Here is a 15,000-nt window from a genome sequence, read left to right as displayed (position 1 = left end):
GGTGTCCCTCACCTTGATGCCCTTCCTACAGAGTGGTGTCCCTCACCTTGATGCCCTTCCCACAGAGTGGTGTCACTCACCTTGATGCCCTTCCTACAGAGTGGTGTCCCTCACCTTGATGCCCTTCCTACAGAGTGGTGTCCCTTACCTTGATGCCCTTCCTACAGAGTGGTGTCCCTTCCTACAGAGTGGTGTCCCTTCCTACAGAGTGGTGTCCCTCACCTTGATGCCCTTCCTACAGAGTGGTGTCCCTCACCTTGATGCCCTTCCTACAGAGTGGTGTCCCTTACCTTGATGCCCTTCCTACAGAGTGGTGTCCCTCACCTTGATGCCCTTCCTACAGAGTGTTGTCCCTTACCTTGATGCCCTTCCTACAGAGTGGTGTCCCTCACCTTGATGCCCTTCCTACAGAGTGGTGTCCCTTACCTTGATGCCCTTCCTACAGAGTGGTGTCCCTCACCTTGATGCCCTTCCTACAGAGTGTTGTCCCTTACCTTGATGCCCTTCCTACAGAGTGGTGTCCCTCACCTTGATGCCCTTCCTACAGAGTGGTGTCCCTCACCTTGATGCCCTTCCTACAGAGTGGTGTCCCTCACCTTGATGCCCTTCCTACAGAGTGGTGTCCCTCACCTTGATGCCCTTCCTACAGAGTGGTGTCCCTCACCCTGATGCCCTTCCTACAGAGTGGTGTCCCTCACCTTGATGCCCTTCCTACAGAGTGGTGTCCCTTCCTACAGAGTGGTGTCCCTTCCTACAGAGTGGTGTCCCTCACCTTGATGCCCTTCCTACAGAGTGGTGTCCCTTCCTACAGAGTGGTGTCCCTTCCTACAGAGTGGTGTCCCTCACCTTGATGCCCTTCCTACAGAGTGGTGTCCCTTACCTTGATGCCCTTCCTACAGAGTGGTGTCCCTTCCTACAGAGTGGTGTCCCTTCCTACAGAGTGATGCCCTTCACACAGAGTGGTGTCCCTTCCCACAGAGTGGTGTCCCTCACCTTGATACCCTTCCCACAGAGTGTGTTGAGCGGTGTTTTATCTCTGGTGATATCAGAGCGTCCGTCAGTGAGCACTAGGACCACGCGGTTCTCCTGCTGCAGACGGTCAATCATGTTGGTCAGAGAGAACTGCAGAGCCTCCCCTGTATAGGTGGCCTCAGCCAGCCAGCGCAGGTCCCGCACCGCCCTACACACAACATACAGGGTAATGATTGGGTGTGTGTGTGTGTGTGTGTGTGTCTGTGTGTGTGTGTACTTACTGTTTGAGCTCAGTGAGTGTGTGTGTGTGTGTGTGTGTACTTACTGTTTGAGCTCAGTGAGTGTGTTAATGTTGGGGTCTCCCAGTCTGACAGCCTCCTGGGCTCCATCCCCACTGTACTGCACCACGCCTACCCTGGACTCATTAAAACCAAACTACACACACACACACATACACACACACACACACACACACACGTATGAGCACATGTGCGAGTAAAATGTATAGCAAAATAAATTGCTGCCGTTGCTATTTTCAAAGTGTTTCATACTCTGGTAATCACACAAACAAATATGAATCCCATAGCCCACCTTGTGCAGCAAAAGGACCTGAGTTTAACTAGCTTCCACAGCCACAAAGTCAGACTCCACAGACATAAAGTCAGATTCCACAGACATAAAGTCAGACTCCACAGACATAAAGTCAGATTCCACAGATTCCACAGCCATAAAGTCAGATTCCACAGACATAAAGTCAGATTCCACAGACATAAAGTCAGATTCCACAGACATAAAGTCAGACTCCACAGCCATAAAGTCAGATTCCACAGATTCCACAGCCATAAAGTCAGATTCCACAGACATAAAGTCAGATTCCACAGACATAAAGTCAGATTCCACAGACATAAAGTCAGATTCCACAGCCATAAAGTCAGATTCCACAGACATAAAGTCAGACTCCACAGACATTAAGTCAGATTCCACAGTCACAAAGTCAGATTCCACAGACAAAGTCAGACTCCACAGACATTAATTCAGACTCCACAGTCACAAAGTCAGATTCCACAGTCACAAAGTCAGATTCCACAGACATAAAGTCAGATTCCACAGACATAAAGTCAGATTCCACAGACATAAAGTCAGATTCCACAGACATAAAGTCAGATTCCACAGACATAAAGTCAGATTCCACAGTCACAAAGTCAGATTCCACAGACATAAAGTCAGATTCCACAGACATAAAGTCAGATTCCACAGACATAAAGTCAGATTCCACAGACATAAAGTCAGATTCCACAGACATAAAGTCAGATTCCACAGTCACAAAGTCAGATTCCACAGACATAAAGTCAGATTCCACAGACATAAAGTCAGACTCCACAGCCATAAAGTCAGACTCCACAGCCATAAAGTCAGATTCCACAGCCACAAAGTCAGATTCCACAGCCACAAAGTCAGATTCCACAGCCATAAAGTCAGACTCCACAGCCATAAAGTCAGATTCCACAGCCACAAAGTCAGATTCCACAGACATAAAGTCAGATTCCACAGACATAAAGTCAGATTCCACAGACATAAAGTCAGATTCCACAGACACAAAGTCAGATTCCACAGTCATAAAGTCAGATTCCACAGCCACAAAGTCAGATTCCACAGTCACAAAGTCAGATTCCACAGCCATAAAGTCAGATTCCCCAGCCATAAAGTCAGATTCCACAGACATAAAGTCAGATTCCACAGGCATAAAGTCAGATTCCACAGCCACAAAGTCAGATTCCACAGCCATAAAGTCAGATTCCACAGCCACAAAGTCAGATTCCACAGTCACAAAGTCAGATTCCACAGTCACAAAGTCAGATTCCACAGTCACAAAGTCTGACTCCACAGTCACAAAGTCAGACTCCACAGTCACAAAGTCAGATTCCACAGCCACAAAGTCAGATTCCACAGCCACAAAGTCAGATTCCACAGTCACAAAGTCTGACTCCACAGTCACAAAGTCAGATTCCACAGTCACAAAGTCAGATTCCACAGTCACAAAGTCAGATTCCACAGTCACAAAGTCTGACTCCACAGTCACAAAGTCTGACTCCACAGTCACAAAGTCAGATTCCACAGTCACAAAGTCTGACTCCACAGTCACAAAGTCTGACTCCACAGTCACAAAGTCTGACTCCACAGTCACAATGTCTGACTCCACAGTCACAATGTCTGACTCCACAGTCACAATGTCTGACTCCACAGTCACAAAGTCAGATTCTACAGTCACAAAGTCTGACTCCACAGTCACAATGTCTGACTCCACAGTCACAAAGTCAGATTCCACAGTCACAAAGTCTGACTCCACAGTCACAAAGTCTGACTCCACAGTCACAAAGTCAGATTCCACAGTCACAAAGTCTGACTCCACAGTCACAAAGTCTGACTCCACAGTCACAAAGTCTGACTCCACAGTCACAAAGTCTGACTCCACAGTCACAATGTCTGACTCCACAGTCACAATGTCTGACTCCACAGTCACAAAATCAGATTCCACAGTCACAAAGTCGGTAGCCCCGACGGCTAGTGGTTAGAGCGTTGGACTAGTAACCGAAAGGTTGCTAGTTCAAACCCCCGAGCTGACATGGTACAAATCTGTCATTCTGCCCCTGAACAGGCAGTTAACCCACTGTTCCTAGGCCATCATTGAAAATAAGAATTGGTTCTTAACTGACTTGCCTAGTTAAATAAAGGTAAAAAAAATAAAATAAATCCACAGCCATAAAGTCAGATTCCACAGACATAAAGTCAGATTCCACAGACATAAAGTCAGACTCCACAGCCATAAAGTCAGATTCCACAGACATAAAGTCAGATTCCACAGACATAAAGTCAGATTCCACAGACATAAAGTCAGATTCCACAGACATAAAGTCAGATTCCACAGACATCAAGTCAGATTCCACAGACATCAAGTCAGATTCCACAGACATCAAGTCAGATTCCACAGACATCAAGTCAGATTCCACAGACATCAAGTCAGATTCCACAGCCACAAAGTCAGATTCCACAGCCATAAAGTCAGACTCCACAGCCATAAAGTCAGATTCCACAGCCACAAAGTCAGATTCCACAGCCATAAAGTCAGATTCCACAGCCACAAAGTCAGATTCCACAGTCACAAAGTCAGATTCCACAGTCACAAAGTCAGATTCCACAGTCACAAAGTCTGACTCCACAGTCACAAAGTCTGACTCCACAGTCACAAAGTCAGATTCCACAGTCACAAAGTCTGACTCCACAGTCACAAAGTCTGACTCCACAGTCACAAAGTCTGACTCCACAGTCACAAAGTCTGACTCCACAGTCACAATGTCTGACTCCACAGTCACAATGTCTGACTCCACAGCCACAGACATAAAGTCAGATTCCACAGACATAAAGTCAGATTCCACAGACATTAAGTCAGATTCCACAGACATTAAGTCAGATTCCAGATTCCACAGACATAAAGTCAGATTCCACAGACATAAAGTCAGATTCCACAGACATCAAGTCAGATTCCACAGACATCAAGTCAGATTCCACAGACATCAAGTCAGATTCCACAGACATCAAGTCAGATTCCACAGACATCAAGTCAGATTCCACAGACATCAAGTCAGATTCCACAGACATAAAGTCAGATTCCACAGACATAAAGTCAGATTCCACAGACATCAAGTCAGATTCCACAGACATCAAGTCAGATTCCACAGACATAAAGTCAGATTCCACAGACATAAAGTCAGATTCCACAGACATCAAGTCAGATTCCACAGATTCCACAGACATAAAGTCAGATTCCACAGACATCAAGTCAGATTCCACAGACATTAAGTCAGATTCCACAGACATAAAGTCAGATTCCACAGACATAAAGTCAGATTCCACAGACATAAAGTCAGATTCCACAGATTCCACAGACATCAAGTCAGATTCCACAGACATAAAGTCAGATTCCACAGACATTAAGTCAGATTCCACAGACATTAAGTCAGATTCCACAGACATTAAGTCAGATTCCACAGACATAAAGTCAGATTCCACAGACATAAAGTCAGATTCCACAGACATAAAGTCAGATTCCACAGACATAAAGTCAGATTCCACAGACATAAAGTCAGATTCCACAGACATCAAGTCAGATTCCACAGACATTAAGTCAGATTCCAGATTCCACAGCCACAAAGTCAGATTCCACAGACATAAAGTCAGATTCCACAGACATAAAGTCAGATTCCAAAGTCAAAATTGTGTACAAAAGCTTTTTGGTCTCAATTTCAGGCATAGAAATCTCCAGGGGCGCAACATTGGTTTTAGAAGTGGGGGGGGACGCTCGGAGGCGTCCACATGGTCCTTAAGCACACTATTGCATTGCTTTCCAATGATATAACTGGGGGGGCATGTCCCCAGTGAAAGTTGCGCCTCTGGAACACCCCAAATATTTATATTCATGAGTTCCATAGGGCGACGCACAATTGGCCCAGCGTCGTCCGGGTTTGGCCGGTGTTGGCCATCATTGTAAATAAGAATTTGTTCCTAACTGACTTGTCTAGTTAAAATAAAGGTTCAATTTTAAAAAAAGAAAAAGAAAAAAAAAGTTTAAATCCTTCTTGATGTGATTTGTTTATTCAAATAAAGTATTAGTAAAAGTATATATTTAAAATAGTACTCACATGGACTTGCTGGTCCTTAATAAGGCGGTCTATGACCGTGATGATGAAGTCTTTAGCTAGAGCGAAGTTAGTGGAGCCGATACTCTCAGAACTGTCCACGATGAAGGCCAAGTCCAGGGGCCCACACTTACACTCTACATCAGGACAGACAGACACACACATTAGACACACATTAGACACACATTAGACACACATTAGACACACAGACAGACACACATTAGACACACATTAGACACACAGACAGACACACATTAGACACATTAGACACACATTAGACACACAGACACACAGACACACAGACACAGACAGACAGACAGACAGACAGACAGACAGACAGACAGACAGACAGACAGACAGACAGACAGACAGACAGACAGACATACAGACAGAGTATGGGCATAATGGTGACTGAAGAGTTATAAGATAAACTGGGATGGACTCACCACAGCATGCTGTAGGAAACAAATGAAACAAAAACACAATGTTAGTCATTCCAGTGTGTCTGAGTTGCTGTGTGTGTGTGTGTGTTGGGGGGGGGCAGACTTACAGCAAAGCTTCATGATGATATCCAGAATCTCACATTCCTGTAGATAACAGTAATATAGATAACAGTTATATAGATGTACAGAATATAGAGACAACAGTTATATAGATAACAGTAATATAGATAACAGTTATATAGATGTACAGAATATAGAGACAACAGTTATATAGATAACAGTAATATAGATGTACAGAATATAGGGACAACAGTTATATAGATAACAGTAATATAGATAACAGTAATATAGATAACAGTAATATAGAGACAACAGTTATATAGATAACAGTTATATAGATGTACAGAATATAGATAACAGTAATATAGATAACAGTAATATAGATGTACAGAATATAGGGACAACAGTTATATAGATAACAGTAAAATAGATGTACAGAATATAGAGACAACAGTTATATAGATAACAGTAATATAGATGTACAGAATATAGAGACAACAGTTATATAGATAACAGTAATATAGATGTACAGAATATAGAGACAACAGTTATATAGATAACAGTAATATAGATAACAGTTATATAGATGTACAGAATATAGAGACAACAGTTATATAGATAACAGTAATATAGATAACAGTAATATAGAGACAACAGTTATATAGATAACAGTAATATAGAGACAACAGTTATATAGATAACAGTTATATAGATAACAGTTATATAGATGTACAGAATATAGATAACAGTAATATAGATGTACAGAATATAGATGTACAGAATATAGATAACAGTTATATAGATAACAGTTATATAGATAACAGTAATATAGATAACAGTTATATAGATGTACAGAATATAGATAACAGTAATATAGATGTACAGAATATAGATAACAGTTATATAGATAACAGTAATATAGATAACAGTAATATAGATAACAGTAATATAGATGTACAGAATATAGATGTACAGAATATAGATAACAGTTATATAGATAACAGTTATATAGATAACAGTAATATAGATAACAGTTATATAGATGTACAGAATATAGATAACAGTAATATAGATAACAGTTATATAGATAACAGTAATATAGATGTACAGAATATAGATAACAGTTATATAGATAACAGTTATATAGATAACAGTTATATAGATAACAGTAATATAGATAACAGTTATATAGATGTACAGAATATAGATAACAGTAATATAGATAACAGTTATATAGATAACAGTTATATAGATAACAGTAATATAGATGTACAGAATATAGATAACAGTTATATAGATAACAGTTATATAGATAACAGTTATATAGATAACAGTAATATAGATGTACAGAATATAGATGTACAGAATATAGATAACAGTAATATAGATAACAGTTATATAGATAACAGTAATATAGATGTACAGAATATAGATGTACAGAATATAGATGTACAGAATATAGATAACAGTTATATAGATAACAGTTATATAGATAACAGTTATATAGATAACAGTTATATAGATGTACAGAATATAGATAACAGTAATATAGATAACAGTTATATAGATAACAGTAATATAGATGTACAGAATATAGATAACAGTTATATAGATAACAGTTATATAGATAACAGTTATATAGATAACAGTAATATAGATAACAGTTATATAGATGTACAGAATATAGATAACAGTAATATAGATAACAGTTATATAGATAACAGTTATATAGATAACAGTAATATAGATGTACAGAATATAGATAACAGTTATATAGATAACAGTTATATAGATAACAGTAATATAGATAACAGTAATATAGATGTACAGAATATAGATAACAGTAATATAGATAACAGTTATATAGATGTACAGAATATAGATAACAGTTATATAGATAACAGTAATATAGATAACAGTTATATAGATAACAGTAATATAGATAACAGTAATATAGATAACAGTAATATAGATAACAGTTATATAGATGTACAGAATATAGATAACAGTAATATAGATGTACAGAATATAGAGACAACAGTTATATAGATAACAGTAATATAGATAACAGTAATATAGATGTACAGAATATAGATAACAGTTATATAGATAACAGTAATATAGATAACAGTAATATAGATAACAGTTATATAGATAACAGTTATATAGATAACAGTTATATAGATGTACAGAATATAGATAACAGTTATATAGATGTACAGTAATATAGATAACAGTAATATAGATGTACAGAATATAGATAACAGTAATATAGATAACAGTAATATAGATAACAGTAATATAGATGTACAGTAATATAGATAACAGTAATATAGATGTACAGAATATAGATAACAGTAATATAGATAACAGTAATATAGATAACAGTTATATAGATAACAGTTATATAGATGTACAGAATATAGATAACAGTTATATAGATAACAGTAATATAGATAACAGTTATATAGATAACAGTTATATAGATGTACAGAATATAGATAACAGTTATATAGATAACAGTAATATAGATAACAGTTATATAGATAACAGTAATATAGATGTACAGAATATAGATAACAGTTATATAGATAACAGTAATATAGATGTACAGAATATAGATAACAGTAATATAGATAACAGCTATATAGATAACAGTAATATAGATAACAGTAATATAGATAACAGTTATATAGATAACAGTTATATAGATGTACAGAATATAGATAACAGTTATATAGATAACAGTAATATAGATAACAGTTATATAGATAACAGTTATATAGATAACAGTAATATAGATAACAGTTATATAGATAACAGTTATATAGATAACAGTAATATAGATGTACAGAATATAGATAACAGTTATATAGATAACAGTAATATAGATGTACAGAATATAGATAACAGTAATATAGATAACAGCTATATAGATAACAGTAATATAGATAACAGTAATATAGATAACAGTTATATAGATAACAGTTATATAGATAACAGTTATATAGATGTACAGAATATAGATAACAGTTATATAGATAACAGTAATATAGATAACAGTTATATAGATAACAGTTATATAGATAACAGTTATATAGATAACAGTAATATAGATAACAGTTATATAGATAACAGTAATATAGATAACAGTTATATAGATAACAGTTATATAGATAACAGTAATATAGATAACAGTTATATAGATGTACAGAATATAGATAACAGTAATATAGATGTACAGAATATAGATAACAGTAATATAGATAACAGTTATATAGATAACAGTAATATAGATGTACAGAATATAGATAACAGTTATATAGATAACAGTTATATAGATAACAGTTATATAGATAACAGTAATATAGATAACAGTTATATAGATAACAGTAATATAGATAACAGTTATATAGATAACAGTTATATAGATGTACAGAATATAGAGACAACAGTTATATAGATGTACAATATATATGGATAACAGTTATATAGATGTACAATATATATGGATAACAGTTATATAGATGTACAATATATATAGATAACAGTAATATAGATAACAGTTATATAGATAACAGTTATATAGATAACAGTAATATAGATAACAGTAATATAGATAACAGTTATATAGATAACAGTTATATAGATAACAGTAATATAGATAACAGTTATATAGATAACAGTTATATAGATGTACAGAATATAGATAACAGTTATATAGATAACAGTAATATAGATAACAGTTATATAGATAACAGTTATATAGATAACAGTTATATAGATAACAGTAATATAGATAACAGTTATATAGATAACAGTTATATAGATAACAGTAATATAGATGTACAGAATATAGATAACAGTTATATAGATAACAGTAATATAGATGTACAGAATATAGATAACAGTAATATAGATAACAGCTATATAGATAACAGTAATATAGATAACAGTAATATAGATAACAGTTATATAGATAACAGTTATATAGATGTACAGAATATAGATAACAGTTATATAGATAACAGTAATATAGATAACAGTTATATAGATAACAGTTATATAGATAACAGTTATATAGATAACAGTAATATAGATAACAGTTATATAGATAACAGTAATATAGATAACAGTTATATAGATAACAGTTATATAGATAACAGTAATATAGATAACAGTTATATAGATGTACAGAATATAGATAACAGTAATATAGATGTACAGAATATAGATAACAGTAATATAGATAACAGTTATATAGATAACAGTAATATAGATGTACAGAATATAGATAACAGTTATATAGATAACAGTTATATAGATAACAGTTATATAGATAACAGTAATATAGATAACAGTTATATAGATAACAGTAATATAGATAACAGTTATATAGATAACAGTTATATAGATGTACAGAATATAGAGACAACAGTTATATAGATGTACAATATATATGGATAACAGTTATATAGATGTACAATATATATGGATAACAGTTATATAGATGTACAATATATATAGATAACAGTAATATAGATAACAGTTATATAGATAACAGTTATATAGATAACAGTAATATAGATAACAGTAATATAGATAACAGTTATATAGATAACAGTTATATAGATAACAGTAATATAGATAACAGTTATATAGATAACAGTAATATAGATAACAGTAATATAGATAACAGTAATATAAATGTACAGAATATAGATAACAGTAATATAGATAACAGTAATATAGATAACAGTAATATAGATAACAGTTATATAGATAACAGTAATATAGATAACAGTAATATAGATAACAGTTATATAGATAACAGTAATATAGATAACAGTAATATAGATGTACAGAATATAGATAACAGTAATATAGATAACAGTTATATAGATAACAGTAATATAGATGTACAGAATATAGATAACAGTTATATAGATAACAGTTATATAGATAACAGTAATATAGATAACAGTTATATAGATAACAGTAATATAGATAACAGTTATATAGATAACAGTAATATAGATAACAGTTATATAGATAACAGTAATATAGATAACAGTTATATAGATAACAGTTATATAGATGTACAGAATATAGAGACAACAGTTATATAGACAACAGTTATAGAGACAACAGTTTCAGAGACAACAGTTATATAGACAACAGTTATATAGATAACAGTTATATAGATGTACAGAATATAGAGATAACAGTTATATAGATGTACAATATATATGGATAACAGTTATATAGATGTACAATATATATAGATAACAGTTATATAGATAACAGTTATATAGATGTACAGAATATAGAGACAACAGTTATATAGATGTACAGAATATAGAGACAACAGTTATATAGATGTACAATATATATGGATAACAGTTATATAGATGTACAATATATATAGATAACAGTTATATAGATAACAGTTATACAGTTGTTCAATATAACCTCAGCAAAAATAGAAACGTCCTCTCACTGTCAACTGCGTTTATTTTGAGCAAACTTAACATGTGTAAATATTTGTATGAACATAACAACATTCAACAACTGAGACATAAACTGAACAAGTTCCACAGACATGTGACTAACAGAAATGGAATAATGTGTCCCTGAACAAAGGGGGGTCAAAATCAAAAGTAACAGTCAGTATTTGGTGTGGCCACCAGCTGCATTAAGTACTGCAGTGCATCTCCTCCTCATGGACTGCACCAGATTTGCCAGTTCTTGCTGTGAGATGTTACCCCACTCTTTCACCAAGGCACCTGCAAGTTCCCGGACATTTCTGGGGGGAATGGCCCTTTCCCTCACCCTCCAATCCAACAGGTCCCAGACGTGCTCAATGTGATTGAGATCCGGTCTTTTCACTGGCCATGGCAGAACACTGACATTCCTGTCTTGCAGGAAATGATGCACAGAACGAGCAGTATGGCTGGTGGCATTGTCATGCTGGAGGGTCATGTCAGGATGAGCCTGCAGGAAGGGTACCACATGAGGGAGGAGGATGTCTTCCCTGTAACGCACAGCGTTGAGATTGCCTGCAATGACAACAAGCTCAGTCCGATGATCCTGTGACACACCGCCCCAGACCATGACGCACCCTCCACCTCCAAATCGACCCCGCTCCAGAGTACAGGCCTCGGTGTAACGCTCACTCCTTCAACGATAAATGGAAATCTGACCATCATCCCTGGTGAGACAAAACCGCGACTTGTCAGTGAAGAGCACTTTTTGCCAGTCCTGTCTGTTCCAGCGACGGTGGAGTTGTGCCCGACGTAGATGCCAGTGATGTCTGGTGAGGATCTGTCTTACAACATGCCTACAAGCCCTCAGTCCAGCCTCTCCCAGACTATTGCGGACAGTCTGAGCACTGATGGAGGGATTGTGCGTTCCTGGTGTAACTCGGGCAGTTGTTGTTGCCATCCTGTACCTGTCCCACAGGTGTGATGTTCGGATGTACCGATCCTGTGCAGGTGTTGTTACACATGGTCTGCCACTGCGAGGACGATCAGCTGTCCGCCCTGTCTCCCTGTAGCGCTGTCTTAGGCGTCTCATAGTATGGACATTGCAATGTATTGCCCTGGCCACATCTGCAGTCCTCATGCCTCCTTGCATCATGCCTAAGGTACGTTCATGCAGATGAGCAGGGACCCTGGGCATCTTTCTTTTGGTGTTTTTCAGAGTCAGTAGAAAGGCCTCTTTAGTGTCCTATGTTTTCATAACTGTGAACTTAATTGCCTACCGTCTGCAAGCTGTTAGTGTCTTAACGACCATTCCACAGGTGCATGTTCATTAATGGTTTATGGTTCATTGAACAAGCATGGGAAACAGTGTTTAAAACCTTTACAATGAAGATCTGGGAAGTCATTTGGATTTATACGGTTTATCTTTGAAAGACAGGATCCTGAAAAAGGGACCTTTCTTTTTTTGCTGAGTTTATATAGAATACAGTTAAACAGATGTTCAATAAATATAGATAAGTTATATAGATGTTTAATATATATAGATATCAAATCAAAGTTGTGCCGTGCGCCGAATACAACAGGTTTTAAATTGTTTAACTTGGGTCAAATGCTTCGAGTAGCCTTCCACATGCTTCCCACAATAAGTTGGGTGAATTTTGGCCCATTCCTCCTGACAGAGCTGGTGTAACTGAGTCAGGTTTGTAGGCCTCCTTGCTTGCACATGCCTTTTCAGTTCTGCTCACACATTTTCTATAGGATTGAGTTCAGGGCTTTGTGATGGCCCCTCCAATACCTTGACTTTGTTGTCCTTAAGCCATTTTGCCACAACTTTGGAAGTATGCTTGGGGTCATTGTCCATTTGGAAGACCCATTTGCGACCAAGCTTTAACTTCCTGACTGATGTCTTGAGATGTTGCTTGAATATATCCACATAATTTTTCAACAATTCCACATGATGCCATCTATTTTATGAAGTGCACCAGTCCCTCCTGCAGCAAAGCACCCCCACAGCATGATGCTGCCACCCCCGTGCTTCACGGTTGGGATGGTGTTCTTCGGCTTGCAAGCCTCCCACTTTTTCCTCCAAACATAACGATGATCATTATGGCCAAACAGTTCTATTTTTGTTTCCTCAGACCAGAGGACATTTCTCCAAAAAGTATGATCTTTGTCCCCATGTGCAGTTGCAAATCGTAGTCTGGCTTTTTTATGGCGGTTTTTGAGCAGTGGCTTCTTCCTTGCTGAGCGGCCTTTCAGGTTATGAGCGGTATGACGGCTGCGTGGTCCCATGATGTTTATACTTGCGTACTATTGTTTGTACAGATGAACGTGGTACCTTCAGGCGTTTGGAAATTGCTCCCAAGGATGAACCAGACTTGTGGAGGTCTACAATTATTTTTCTGAGGTCTTGGCTGATTTCTTTTGATTTTCCCATGATGTCAAGCAAAGAGGCACCGAGTTTGAAGGTAGGCCTTGAAATACATCCACATCCACAGGTACACCTGCAATTGACTCAAATATGTACATTTTCTGGAAATTTCCAAGCTGTTTAAAGGCACAGTCAACTTAGTGTATGTAAACTTCAGACCCACTGGAATTGTGATACAGTAAACTATTAATGAAATAATCTGTCTGTAAACATTTGTTGGAAAAAGTACTTGTGTCGTGCACAAAGTAGATGTCATAACCGACTGGCCACAACTATAGTTTGTTAACAAGAAATTTGTGGAGTGGTTGAAAAACGAGTTTTAATGACTCCAAGCTAAGTGTATGTCAACTTCCGACTTCAACTGTAGTAGTACTCTGAGGAGACAGGCTTTATAACCAGGAAATGGCGGGGTAGAGGGGGTTGCCATGGTGACGCTGAGTCACCCTACAAAATGACATATGAGAGTTCAGACTGTTCTCCTTACTGAACAGCCGACTGCTGAACTGCCCACTCCCCCAGCCCTCTCCCTCTCTCTGTTTCTTCCTCTCTCTCTGTCTCCTCGTGGTGTTTTATGAAATACTCCAGTCCTCTACAGGGTCTCCTACCCCAACTCCCAGCATTTTTTCCATTTTCATCTCAGGAAGATATACTAGACTCTTCCAAATGTCTTCCAAGAGTCACCCTACAAAATGGCGTCTGAGAGGCCAGACTGTTCTCATTACCCTCCCTCCCTCCCTCCCTCCCTCCCTCCCTCCCTCCCTCCCTCCCTCCCTCTGCTTCTACCCCCGCGCCCGCCCTCTCTCTCTCTTTCTCTGTCTCTGTCTCTCCCCACGCCCCTCCCCCCCAGTCCTCTACAGGGTCTCCCACCCCGACTCCCAGGGTCTGTTCTGTTTTCATCTCAGGAAGATATTCTAGAC

The 15,000-nt window shown here is 37.2% G+C and overlaps 1 protein-coding gene across 1 annotated transcript in view; it reads right to left on the bottom strand.

The window, feature by feature from the left end:
* LOC115124385 (collagen alpha-1(VI) chain-like) overlaps nucleotides 1-15,000 on the bottom strand; it is a 115,968-nt gene that overhangs the window by 5,887 nt on the left and 95,081 nt on the right. The window contains exons 26-30 of the mRNA XM_065013855.1: nucleotides 6,217-6,253; nucleotides 6,113-6,121; nucleotides 5,670-5,803; nucleotides 1,298-1,407; nucleotides 994-1,180 (exon numbers count right to left, since the gene is read on the bottom strand). Of these exons, the coding sequence (XP_064869927.1) occupies nucleotides 994-1,180; nucleotides 1,298-1,407; nucleotides 5,670-5,803; nucleotides 6,113-6,121; nucleotides 6,217-6,253 (477 nt within the window). The remainder of the gene's footprint in view (nucleotides 1-993; nucleotides 1,181-1,297; nucleotides 1,408-5,669; nucleotides 5,804-6,112; nucleotides 6,122-6,216; nucleotides 6,254-15,000) is intronic.

The sequence above is a fragment of the Oncorhynchus nerka genome, linkage group LG9b (genome assembly GCF_034236695.1).
Source record: "Oncorhynchus nerka isolate Pitt River linkage group LG9b, Oner_Uvic_2.0, whole genome shotgun sequence".
NCBI lineage: Eukaryota > Metazoa > Chordata > Actinopteri > Salmoniformes > Salmonidae > Oncorhynchus > Oncorhynchus nerka.
This window is presented reverse-complemented; position numbering and strand designations above follow the sequence as displayed.